General features: G+C 46.9%; 1 protein-coding gene across 8 annotated transcripts in view; it reads left to right on the top strand.

Moving 5' to 3' along the window:
* Nucleotides 1–5218, top strand: part of LOC108924279 (histone deacetylase 4-like) — a 125549-nt gene extending 120331 nt beyond the window's left edge. For all 8 annotated transcript variants that reach the window (XM_029247532.1, XM_029247530.1, XM_029247527.1 and 5 more), the window contains 3 exons: nucleotides 392–476; nucleotides 1168–1309; nucleotides 3505–5218. In XM_029247532.1, the coding sequence (XP_029103365.1) occupies nucleotides 392–476; nucleotides 1168–1309; nucleotides 3505–3544 (267 nt within the window). In that variant the 3' untranslated portion in view covers nucleotides 3545–5218. The remainder of the gene's footprint in view (nucleotides 1–391; nucleotides 477–1167; nucleotides 1310–3504) is intronic.
* The last annotated feature ends 6953 nt before the right edge of the window (nucleotides 5219–12171 follow it).

The following is a 12171-nucleotide window of genomic DNA, read 5'->3' as shown; positions in this document are numbered from 1 at the left end:
TCTTTTTCACACCTTCAGTTCTGCACTTCACCATCTCAGGGTTCCCTCCAAGCAGCAAGGTGTCATGTCTGTGTTATCGTCGTGTTGTTTCATTGCATCTCTGTGATGTCTCATTGTTTGCAGTCTTTAACTCACAAGTACCATTGCACATATTTTAGATTCCATAATTAATATGAAGTATGTGTAAAATGTCCTTATTTAATGAGAAGTTGGTGAAAGTGCCGGTAGACATCACGAAAAGGGTATGGTTACCTGTAACATCTCAGTAAAGACCTCTGTGTTCAATGAGATTGCAGCAGCTGATGTGTGATTTGGAAGTGAACGTCTGTAGAATCTCCTGAGAACGGGAGCGATGCCATGACTGAGCACGTGCACTTACTCGCCCCCGTAGCTGGAGCCGCTCCCCAAGGAGGTGCTGCAGCAGAGACCGAACCTCAACGCGGTGCGCTCTCTGGAGAAGGTCCTGGAGGTCCAAAGTGAGTGAGTCTTTGAGCACTGTTCGTTCTCACTGATGACTCTGTGATGCCTTTACTGCTCTCTTTTGGCCCTTAAATGGCCTTGATGTCAGCCTTTGGCTCAGAGTGAGGTTTAGTTGTGAATGGGTGTCACTTTGTGATCCGGGAAGTGAAATACCCAATTTGAGTGACATCTGTGCAAGCATTTTAGCCTAAAAGGTAGGGCAGATGGTCGTACTGTCCTCTTTCAACTCGTGGGACCCAGTTTCGAATTCCACCTTTAAACCCATCAATGTTTAGTTGCCTTCATAAAGATACTTACACTCAATTGCTTCAATAAAAATTGCCCTGCTGTATGAAGTGAGTAAATCATTGTACATAGCTTAACAGTGTAAGTGGCTTTGGAGAAAAGCCTCAGCTGAATGAATGTAATAGACATTGATATTTACTCATTGGTCTGACACTTCTTTCCAAAACGACTTAGTGTTAAACTATTGACAATTATTTACCCATTTGTACAGTTGGGTTATTTTTACTGGTGTGATTTAGGGTTAGGTAGGTACCTTGCTTAAGGGTACTGTAGCTGGACGTGGGATTCGAACCCAAAGCAGCAGTTCTAACCACTACCCCACCAGCTGAATGATTGAATGAATGTTTCTCATCAGACCCCTGTGTTGTTTACATGTGCTCTCTGTGTCTCTCTGTCTGTCAGGTAAGTACTGGCCATCAGTGCAGCGCCATGCCTCCACACTGGGCTACTCCCTCATTGAGGCCCAGAAGTGCGAGACGGAGGAGGCCGAGACCGTCACCGCCATGGCTTCCCTGTCCATGGCTGCCAAGCAGATGGAGAACCGGTGCGTCGAGTCCTTTTCTAGTCTGGACACACCTCATCCTGCCCGTTTCCTGCCTGGATGCGCCTTTCCATATCCCTGTGCCTTTCAAATTCTTTTCCGTCCACCTCTTTGTCCTCTCCACTGTCTGTGTAGTCCCTACTGGAACCTACACACAACCCTTAGCAGCAAGTGTTCCAGGCCCGCATGATGCTGCACAGGTCTGCTAGGAGGTACCAATGGAGACGTCTGGCCCTGCGGTTGGGGGACGTCGTCGAACCTCAGCTGGGCCGGCACTGGTCCAGCACAGCCGCGCTTCTGAGCATCTCACAGTGCCAGAGTCCTAATTGAAAGCAGGCTCAGGGATATTGCACCCAGATGCCGGGAGTCTCTGTCTGTCTGTCCACAGGCATCCACTGAGGTGCTGCATGGAGAGCACCCGTTTGGGTCCATCTGCAGCCTCGCCATCGAGACCCTCCCTGGGCCTCTGGCAGCATCACAGAACGATGCGCAGCTCAGTGGCCCTCACAGAGTCTCCCCACAGAGTCCTTTGACAATTCCTGCTTGTTCTGTCAAGCAGATACACAGTGACTGTAAAAATGTGGACCAATGAGTTTCCCCCCACCACCTGGTGACCACATGTGGACCTACAGGGCTGTCGTCATAGAGATAGAAATGCTGCATCATGAGTTGCAGATGATTGCTCATGGTGGTGAATGACCACGCTGCATTAAAAGTTCCCCAACAATGACATGAGTGGATCCAGGCTGGGAAAATGTGCCTACGTTGTAATGGAACAGCATGTGTACATTCTAAAAATACTCCCTTTGATGGTTTGCGACACATGCTCTTGTCTGTCGGTCTGTCTGCTGAGGATTCACAGGACCACACTGCTCATTGTAGTCAGCAACGGACCTGGAGTACAAAGAAGCATGTGCATGTAAGCCTGGTGTGAAATCTCACGTTACACACCGTGTGTCTTGTACTGACAACTTGCAGACGGTTAAAGATGGTCAGTCAGCACCTTGTTTTGTTTTTTTGTTTTTTTTTCTCCTTCCTCTCGCTCTTGGAATTGTCTTCACCTTTGCTCTTCTCACCTCAGATTGCAGGCCAGTATCTGCACATTGACCTTCTTGAAGTTCTGCAAACTCCAGTCTGCCTGTGCTTTTAGATGATAGAAGCTTGAACTGCTTCTTCTTCGCACTGTTATTTTCTTTGGGCTGCTCTTTGCAACGTGTTAGCAGTATACAGAATCCCACCAAATACGCTGCCAACAGCCGAAAGGGTTCCGATGAGCCCATCTCACCTGGTGCTCAGCCTACCTGAGGCTAAAGCTCCTAAAGCCAACTCTTAATAAGTCCAGGTGGTGTATTTCAGAAGCATGCTTTAAATACGTAACGTTTCAAATGCATATATGATGTTTTTTAAGTGGCGCTTGTACGTATTCAGATCCCTTTAAAATGGACACAGTTACTTAAACAGTTAACGTTAGTTATCATAACAAGGCAGTTTCTCCTCATGAATTACTCCACAATACCGTATGAGCTTCTTCCTGCTCTCGATCAGCTCTTTCATAGCGTTACGTTACCGTTCGCTTAACAAACACTGGCAAACAAAACACGGGCATACGATACCCAGCGTAGATGAATTGAGTCTTGAAAGCGAAACGAACGGCTTTTGAACAGAACGGGAAAAGAGAAAAGAATTTAACGAAAATGATGTAAATGAATTGACACGCTCACGTGCTTCGGACAGTCCTAGTGGGCCGTCATCGCCGAAATTATAACGGGCGAAACTAACAAACGGGGCTGATGGTGGAGCTCAAGAACTTGACGCAGCGCGAGGCAAACTGTAAGCGTGCGGAAGAGCACGTGGCCGCTCTGGTTTCACACCCCTCAGCTGTTGGGAAGGGCGCGGAATCCAAACTTGGTCCTCGTAAAAGTAAAGAGATGCCTTGTAAGCCAAAGGGAGGGGGTATTAAATGAAATTTGTTGTAAAGTAGAATTCTTGTAAGCCAAATGGGCACAGCCCGCGGGGGGTTGGATGGTGACTGTACATGATTTTGCAGTTTAATGGTATGCAAATGGTATAAAATGGGTCCACGTCTGTTTTTTGTTCCCCTCTTTTTATGAATGCGTGCTTGTTTTGAGATGTTATATATGATCCGTTCCTGTGAGGTCTCCCTTTATGACCTTTGACCCTCCCTGCTGTGTCTCTAGGCCAGAGGAGGAGCCCATGGAGGAGGAACCGCCCATGTAGTGGCGAGCAGAGCTGCTCTGTGACCTCTGCCACCTAGGGGCCTGCTCGAGCCCCCAACTCCACTCCGCCTACCACCTACCTCCGTTTCATTTTCAACCCCCCTCGCCCTGGTTGCGTCCCACCGGCGACGATTCGCTGGGAACGGGCGTGGCGTCCGAGAGCGGGAGCCGAAACGGACCGAAGACAAACTGAGAAACCGCTCTGGTCTGACTCATCCAGTCCAAAACCGCGAGAGGCACTTGCTGTTCCCTGTGCGCTGCGAGGCAAGGGGCGGTCCACGGAGGCTTATGGCCGGGCCTGTGGACGGAACGGTTTGTTTTTTCACGGGACGAGGAAGTGTTCCGATGGAGATGCGAAAGCCGTGCTTTTGAGCTGTCTCACACGAACGGCGAGGCACGTCTGACTGCCAGTCACACGTGGCTGTGTCTCTCTTCATTTTGGTTTTAGTTCTTTTTCTTGTCTATATCAAACAAGACCTAAAAACAGTCTCTTTCTGTTTATAAAATTTGATAGTTGTTGCTTGAAGAACACATTACAAAAAGCCGTGATGAATTGCTATGTTTATTGGTATAGCTGAAAGGTGAAACCAGGCATTCTGGGGTGAGAAGACACATCTAGCTGTCTGGGGGGTGGGGTGGGGGGGCTCTAATCCCAGTTTAACAGCATGTGGAAAACTGAACGTTTGTGCCTTTTTCATAGACCTAGTTAGTTCTCGTGAAGAATTCAGATGAACATTGCCTTAAACCAGTCGAGCGATGGAGCGCGCCTTGGTCCGAGCCCCTCCGCGCTGGGGCAGGACAGGCAGCTGGATGGACACGGAGGGACAGGCGGAGAGAGCCCATGACACGTGGGTGCTGTTTTTGTTTCCCAGTCTCGGAAAAGTTGCGCTTTTCCCCCCTTCTTTCATTATGATGTATACGAAAGGTTTGTAAGGTAGTTGCCAGCTATATCGGGGCAAACACTGTTGGAAGTTTCAGCTCAAGTCTGCAGTGCTGTTGACTAATAGTATCGCCCAATGTAGCTTCTCATATAAACCCTTGACCAAATATCAGTTTTTCAAAAAAAAAAAACAAAAAAAAAAAAAACAAAAAATAGTTAAGAAGCATGTACTGTACTAGAGCAACTTGTCATCTGCAAAGTTAGAATGCTAATAAGTCTTAGTAGAAAAGCAAAAAAAAAAGAAAAAGGACAAAAAAAAAAAACCAAAGCATGAGTTTGCTTCCAGCTCAACAGTTTTTGTGCCACTAGTTATTGCAAGCTTAAAAAGTAAGGCTGTTTGCCTCTGTTTAATGTGACGTTCATACAAGTATTTAGATCGTGGGGATTATGGTTAAACAGCTCACGTTTGACATTTCTGTGTCAGTACTTTAAAGACTGAGTTAACCGATACTGTTGTGTGCAGAGCATCGTCTTTCTCAACTGATTGCAGTGACAAACATTTCATGGTAAAACCTTTTTTGCTACTTGATTGGATGCAGCTCTGGCGGGAAGTCTTGTCCGCCTCTTGGGGCCTGGCAATTGACGGCGAAGCCACCGGTTGTCCGCTGCGAGCTCCTCTCAGCCAGTGCCCTCACGTGAAGAAAGAACAGGCTGAGGAGCAGCGCACGGGCTGCAGTGGGCGCTGCTTCACTTAGACGTAACCGCGGAGGTCACGTGGCCTCATTTCGGTACTGGGTTCGACAGCAGAACTGCTTCTTTCCAATGATCCCCACACAGTGTTGGACAACCTGCATGAAATTTGGAAGATGAATACACATTTTACTGTACTAGGCAACCACATATAAATGTTTGCATAAATATATGTCTATGTTGTATACATATATCAATATGTATGTATACAGGCATACACACAAAACTTTTTTTTATTCTGACTAATTATTTGGTCTGACCCTTAGTTTTGGTGAACGTGAAGGTTTAGCCTGTTAAAATCCCATCTCATCTTTAGGCACTTGGCAACTACCTTATTTTATTGAACTCATGATCAATTCTGAATAATTCTAATGACATGATGAAAGCTGAAAAGCAAGGAACAAACGTTACTGCTGTTATGGTTGTTGTTATTTCCACAGCTGGCAGGAGATTTCGTAACAGTTGTTTTCATGATTCCAGTCTTTATTGGCAATTATTTTTTCCTACTCATATCTGTTCTTTTGTATGGCATTTTAAAAAAAAAAAACTTTGGGTTTTTTTTTTTTTTTGTTTGTTTGTTTCATTGTTTATGTACAGTTGACAATGCATTCGTCATGTTAAAGGACTCGGTGTGAGCTGGGTTCGCGTCCTCAGAGGACAGCCTTTCCATTAACGGGATCCGGGCATTGTGTAGGATTGGGTGTTTCTACTTTGTATGATGATTCCACCAATTGTGTATTTACTATCTGTTCTGTTCATAGTAGATTTCTATATGAAAAAAATCTAAATATATATAAATATATATAGATAAATATATAAATATATTATGCAATCTTGTTTATAAAAAAAAAGTATTGCAAGGAGATATACCCATGTATCTCAAGCTTGGCTGGGCACGCCCTGTTCTGCTATCTGACTGCACTGTTCAGCGCTGCCACACAGAAAGAACGTACAGTAGCATTGCGCGTGTCCATTGGAGGTTTCTCCCCAGCAGACGCTCCGTACCCACTGTCGCTGTTCCGGCCCACGGGCGGCGGCATCGCTCTCCAGCCCGGCTGCGGACGGCAGGATCATCTGGGGTTTGTTTGGAGATGAGGAGGGCTTGCGGACGAGCGTGCGAATAGGAGGGCGGCGTCAGCACCTCGGTTTTCCTGCGCGAGGGGAGACGTGTAGAGCACCATGGCTCTGTCGAGAAGCACGCAGCATGTGGTGCTCGAGAGCTCCCATCCTCTGCATTTCGTCCCGGTCTCTTTCATCCCGTATCCCTTACAGCTCCAGAAATTCCCTTTTTAATCTTTCCTGCGTCCAGCTGCGTCTGTTTGCCTTCTCCCAACCGCGGCATATTCAGAGTTACAGAATGACCCCCCTTTTTCTGACTGCTGTAGCAGATGTCAGGAGACAAGGGTTCATTTAGCATGGTATAGGAGCATGTTTGCTGACGTTTGGTCAAAGCAGAATATCAGCCGCTGACTCTTTTTTCCCCCCTCCTTTCGAACTCTCCGGCCGAAGGAGGGATGACTGATATCAAAAAATGCCATTTAATTTCCTTTTTTACTTGTGGATTGCTTTAAGACTTTGTCGGTCAGTTGAATTGGCTTGGCGCAGCCCAGTTTGCCGTACATGCCAGTCTGGAGTCCCCTTGTTGGATGGATGCATTGAATACGTAGCCTGTGCCTTGTTTGCCGGAGTGCTGATTGCCCACCGAGCTTAACCTTCGCCCTTGCCTCCCACATCTCCGTAGCCCTTGAAGGCTTGCGGATGGCTACGGATGGAGGCTGAGGCTCTGAGAATTGGCCAGTGTAGGCTGGGTCCGAGGGCGCTTAAGGGAGGCCAGCTCTGTAGGTCGGGGGATGCAGGCTGTGTCGAGCGAGCTCACCTGGGAGCACAGCGTGGCTCTTAGCTATATACCCGCCCGTCACCTGGGGCTTACTGCTGATCACTGGGAAGAATGCACTGATGTTTCTCCTGTTTTCTCACACTTAGAGGTCCTGGGTTGTAGCCTGCTGTTACATATACTGTGGAAGGTTCAGGTACATCACTATCTTCCTCCTCGTTGTCAATTGCAATGAATTTTTTTGTTTGTTTTTTTTTTTTTTTTTAATAAACTCTAGGGGTCATGTAAAATCACAAGAGAATCAGTCATATCGTTTTTGCTCCATTTATTTTCCAGCTGGCCTCTCCTGAAGAGAGAGTGATGGACAAGGTGGTCTTCATGCGTGCTTTACAGCAGGTGTCCTGTCGCGGTGTTTACAGTATCTTCCTACCCGGATCCCGAGTTAGCGCTGAGCCTTTTCGCAGGCTGCACTGCTCTGCTGAGGTTAGCAGGAAGATACCACGGTATACCAACATATGGAGAACATTATTTGGTAGCTAGGACCTCCATCAAGCTGATACCTTACACCTTGCCTGCCCCTTGCCAGCCAGTTAACAAGAGCTTTTCCAGAACATTCTGAAGTCTTAGAAAAGACAGTTCGTTTATTGGAGTGTTTTTTTTTTTTTTTTTTTTATGGTTCTGTCTCTCTGGTTGTTAAACAGAGAGTTTGTTGGTTAATATTTTTTTTCCTCCAGTCTTCAAATGTGATAAAGGAAACATTCCACTGTTCTGATTTGTTTTTTTTATTTTTTGAAACAACATCCACTTTGACATTTACCATTCCTTTTTGCCCTGACCCAAGGCCTTATGGTTGTTGTTTATTTGAAGGCCTTGGTTCGCTCTGATGTTTCGGTCCGCCACCTCTGTAGCTTGCATGGCTTGTGTGCTGGCATGCCTGTCTGTCCTTTCTAACATACTGTATTTGCACAAGAGAAGAGCACTGGATGACTGGCCTGTTTTATAGCATCGGTCAGAGCGGCGATGGGACTCTTTGATTTCCATTATTTCTGTTGGAAGAGGAAGAAAGCAAGAAGCTGTTTGTGTCTTCGAAAATACAACATATGTGCTTTTTACTTGTAAAGAAAGAAAAACTACTTAAAACATTTGAATATTTTACAAAACCTTTATCTAGCACTTGTGACATACAGACAATAGATTTTATTGTATTTATGTAGAAAAATGTTTTAGGTAAACTACACAAACTACAGAACCTGTTAGGCTGCCTGTGTTTTCTTTTCTGTGGATGTTTTTGGGGTCGGGTGGGGGGTGGAAATTGTACACAGAACATCTGGAGTCTACAAAGGGCTGTTTGCAGATGTTTGACAGATCTGTCATCATCAGGTTGTCTAACCCACTTCAGCCAGTAATATCTGTGACCACTGTGGTTTAAGAACAATTCTAGGTTTTAAAATGTAAAATTTTCTTGTTTTGTTTTTCATTGTTACAGAGCAGAACTTTTATTGGGACCTCTGACGTTTGTCTTTGACACCAATTATAAAATATCACCTTTTTTGAAAACAAACATGTCTTGGTTTGATTTGTGGGAACCATCACTGGTAACCTTTTATTTATCTTTCTGACAAGCCGCAGCTTGCGTACAAACGTTCGATCCATGGACATAAACACTGCCTTGCCTGCACATTGGTTCTCCTTTAACCGCACATTTACAGCAACATTTGCCTCCTGCATCATTTATTAAAATTGTTACGGTTGCACTTTGCGCATCTTAAGTCGCTGAAAACACATGACCAGCATGTTTTTTTCCCCCTTTTGTTTGGAAAGCGAGAACTTTCCCCGCTGCTGATACTTCACGTTTGTGTGATTCCGAAACGCTGTGCCGTGGATTTGCATCTCCTGCTCACGGCGCAGAGCAGAACCTAGAAGTCACTCGTTTTCTCCAAAAAGCTCAATCACCGACCCATATCCTCCCATTTGCCTTCACGCTCTCCATTCTACAGTAGCCTGCCCCCGTTGCCTCATCTCACCTTATTTATACGTGTTGGTTCACTACGAACTCTTGTGTTGATGGCTCCAGGTTCCGTTGTGCTGGCTATATATTGTAGAAGCCATTGTTTTACCTTGATTTTACATGGTTATTTTCTGTTGGTCCTTTTGTTTCCTTGACGGACAAGCAGTTCAATTTTTTGCATTTTTTTTTATAATCTCTAATAGCCAATGTCTTTTTGACAACTCCACTTCAAGACAATTGTGAGATGTCCAAGTACTACTTTTTTTTTTTTTTTTTTTAAACCGCATTAAAAGCTGTTAAATCTCGTGGTGTAAATAAAAGTTGTTTCACTTAACAGCATGTTTTCTCTTCCTCTTTTTCATTTTTTTTAAAATACTTACAAAGCCCCTGTTGTCATCCGACGGCCAGACGACTTTGTAATTCACAATAAACACTTCGCTTAAAAGTTACGTTTGTATTAGCTTTTTTGCATTGCAGTATGTCCTGGTTAATGTTGGATGATCCATAAGAAACCAAGCTGGTTATGCTCAAATACCAGATGAAATAAGTCGTTCAAGTTCTCTCCTTGCCTGAACGCAATGCGAGATTCCTCTCCGTGTGCCCGGTGTTGTCCTCACCCACTCGACAGTGAGCGCACGTGTTGTGTGTGTGCTCACTTTAATGCATCCTCCAGTACGTCCCGAGACTGCCACCGGCACCGCAGCCTTGCTGTCCCCGGCCAGCTGAGCGCGTACGACACGTGGCTGAAAGGTTTTGGTCACGTCAACGTGAACATTACCCCCATTGATGTGTCTTTACTTTTCTTTTTTTTTTTTTTCTTTTTTTTTTAAAAAAAAGAAATGTAATCTGTTGGAAGAGTAAGCAGTTCATTTTTGTAGCATATTCTGAGTTTGCTGATCGCAGATGTGCGAGTTCTGTCTTTTCTCTCTCTGCACATGTGTTGCTTGCTGAATGTGACTTGGTAGCTTGGCTGAGCAGGGGGGTAAAAGGCATCGCCCAGTCAGAGGCCTGAGCTGTGGCACACGACCTCGCGCCTCCTGAGGGCCCCGGCAGATGCTTTGTTTGGGTCGCTTGTTGACATTGGTGGTGGTAGGTGGTAAGGGGACACCTGTGGGTATGGGCTGAAGGGTATGGCGATAATGGAAGACTGGGCGAAGAGCACAAAGGCGCAATGCTTGACTTGAGCAAAGGGTTCAATGAGACAATGCTGGACATGGGCGAAGGAAAAATGTACGAAGACACAGTGGTGGATGTGTACTATGTGTTGTGTATGTGAGCCAGAGAGCCCTCGCGGGGAGTTGATCGGCCTGCGGTTTGAGGCCAGTTCTTCACCACCCTATGGTCTGCCGGGTGTGTCCATGGTCTGTAGATCCTGTGGTCTCCGCATGGAGCGGCACGACAGATAGCAGCCAAGACCGAGAGAAGGTCGGGTGTCAAAACAAACTGTATGCTGATGTAGAAGCTCTAAAAAGACCGATGTCCGTGGGGTTTGAACCATAAACAAATCCATGCTTATGTGTGACCTGTATAATAAACCAGGTCATGAGACCATGCAAGAGCTTCCGCTTGACACTCCTGCTTTGTCTTCAACGGAAAAGTTACACGAAGTGGCTCTGCACATACGGTCTGATATTCATAAACCGCACCTTTGGTCGACGCGTTTCCTGGAGGCGAGATCTCCGACGCTGTCTTTGCGAAGGAGACGAAGACCAGTCAACGGTGCGTTGGTTCGGCCGATGCGGAACCCCGATGACCTTTGTGACCGGGGGCGGAGGCTTGAGGCCGAGGTCGACGGCGAGGGCAGGCCCCCCAAGCCTGATTTATATCGCTAGCCTCTGACATGGCGTTCCCGAGGAGCATCGCTTGCCCGCGGTAAAACGCGGTGGGAGCAGGAAGAATGGGCCCGGAAAAGCCCCAGCTATTTTGCGGCCTGCAATGACGTTTCTCGTCCGTGGCCTCAGTCGCCTGGGCTCCCTGCTCATCCTCCAACCAAGGCCTGGCCTGTCATTACCGTCCCCGTCCTCCCCCCCCCGCTCACCAGACGCCTGGTCCCCAGCTCTTGCTGCTCATTCCCAGTTTTAATTGCAGTGCTGCGTATTCGTGGAAAGCGACCACTGTGTGCCCAGGCTTAAATTACAGACCCCTTTCAGAGAGCTAGAGATATGTGACACAAGCAGTAACTTGACGGCCATGTATTTATGGTCGCGGCTACGCGCGTCCAAATGGCCCTTCTTCACAACCGCTGCCTTTTAAATCCTTCGCTCCCTGTGGGCCTGTCGGGAAGGGTCTGCGACTGGGTGGCAGGCGGAACGAATGGGCGCAAACCTCTCACGCTCCGCCGTTACCGGCGCCCCTGTGCCGGTGGTAGCGAATGTGGTGCTGTGGGCGTCTCGCCCGGCTCGACACAGGGTTCGCAGGTCCTACGGCTGCTCCGCGTTCGCTTTCCTAGCCATCCGTTTAGTTTGACCCCCTACACGGAGGGGGAGGGTGCCTCACCGACAAATATACTCTTGTCGCCCACATCCAGAGCCACATTTTCCTCGGGAATTTTCGTACACACACACACACACACAACGTAAGCGGCATGTAAAACGACACCCGGCCAGTTTTGCCCGTTCCATTTCTTCGGAATTATACACGGGACCTATCACCTTCCTGAACGGGAGATCAAAAAAGGGGAAAGAAAGTGGAATTGGTTTACCCCCACGGAGCCTTTTTAATTTTAGCTCCGCTCCACATGAGCTGCGCGGCAATTCCCGTCGGCCGGGATAACCTTGCGAAGGACACGTGAGCGCTCTCGCCCGAACGCTCCGCATGAGGAACGCATTACTCCATACGTTCGGGCCCGGTGTTCCCCAAAGTGACTATTTGCTTTAATAACAGCCGTAATGATGATCCTGCAGAAAATATTTCAAATTGTGCATTTAAAGGTTATTACTGTATTACCGCCGTTGTTATTGTCATTACTGAGCAGAAAGTTGCCTCCAAACAATTTATTTGTCCCAATTTCAAACAAAGGGAGCAATTTCTAATGCTCCGCAATCGTAGATCATTACCTAATTTTGCATTTACTTTGTACGAGGACAAGGATCCTTTCCGCTTTATTGTTTCCGCTCACCGACATCAACACTTCATTTGTGCAACGTTAGTTATGCG

The sequence above is a fragment of the Scleropages formosus genome, chromosome 21, assembly GCF_900964775.1.
Source record: "Scleropages formosus chromosome 21, fSclFor1.1, whole genome shotgun sequence".
NCBI lineage: Eukaryota > Metazoa > Chordata > Actinopteri > Osteoglossiformes > Osteoglossidae > Scleropages > Scleropages formosus.
The sequence above is the reverse complement of the archived record's forward strand: the minus strand, read 5'-3'. Positions and strand labels throughout refer to the sequence as shown.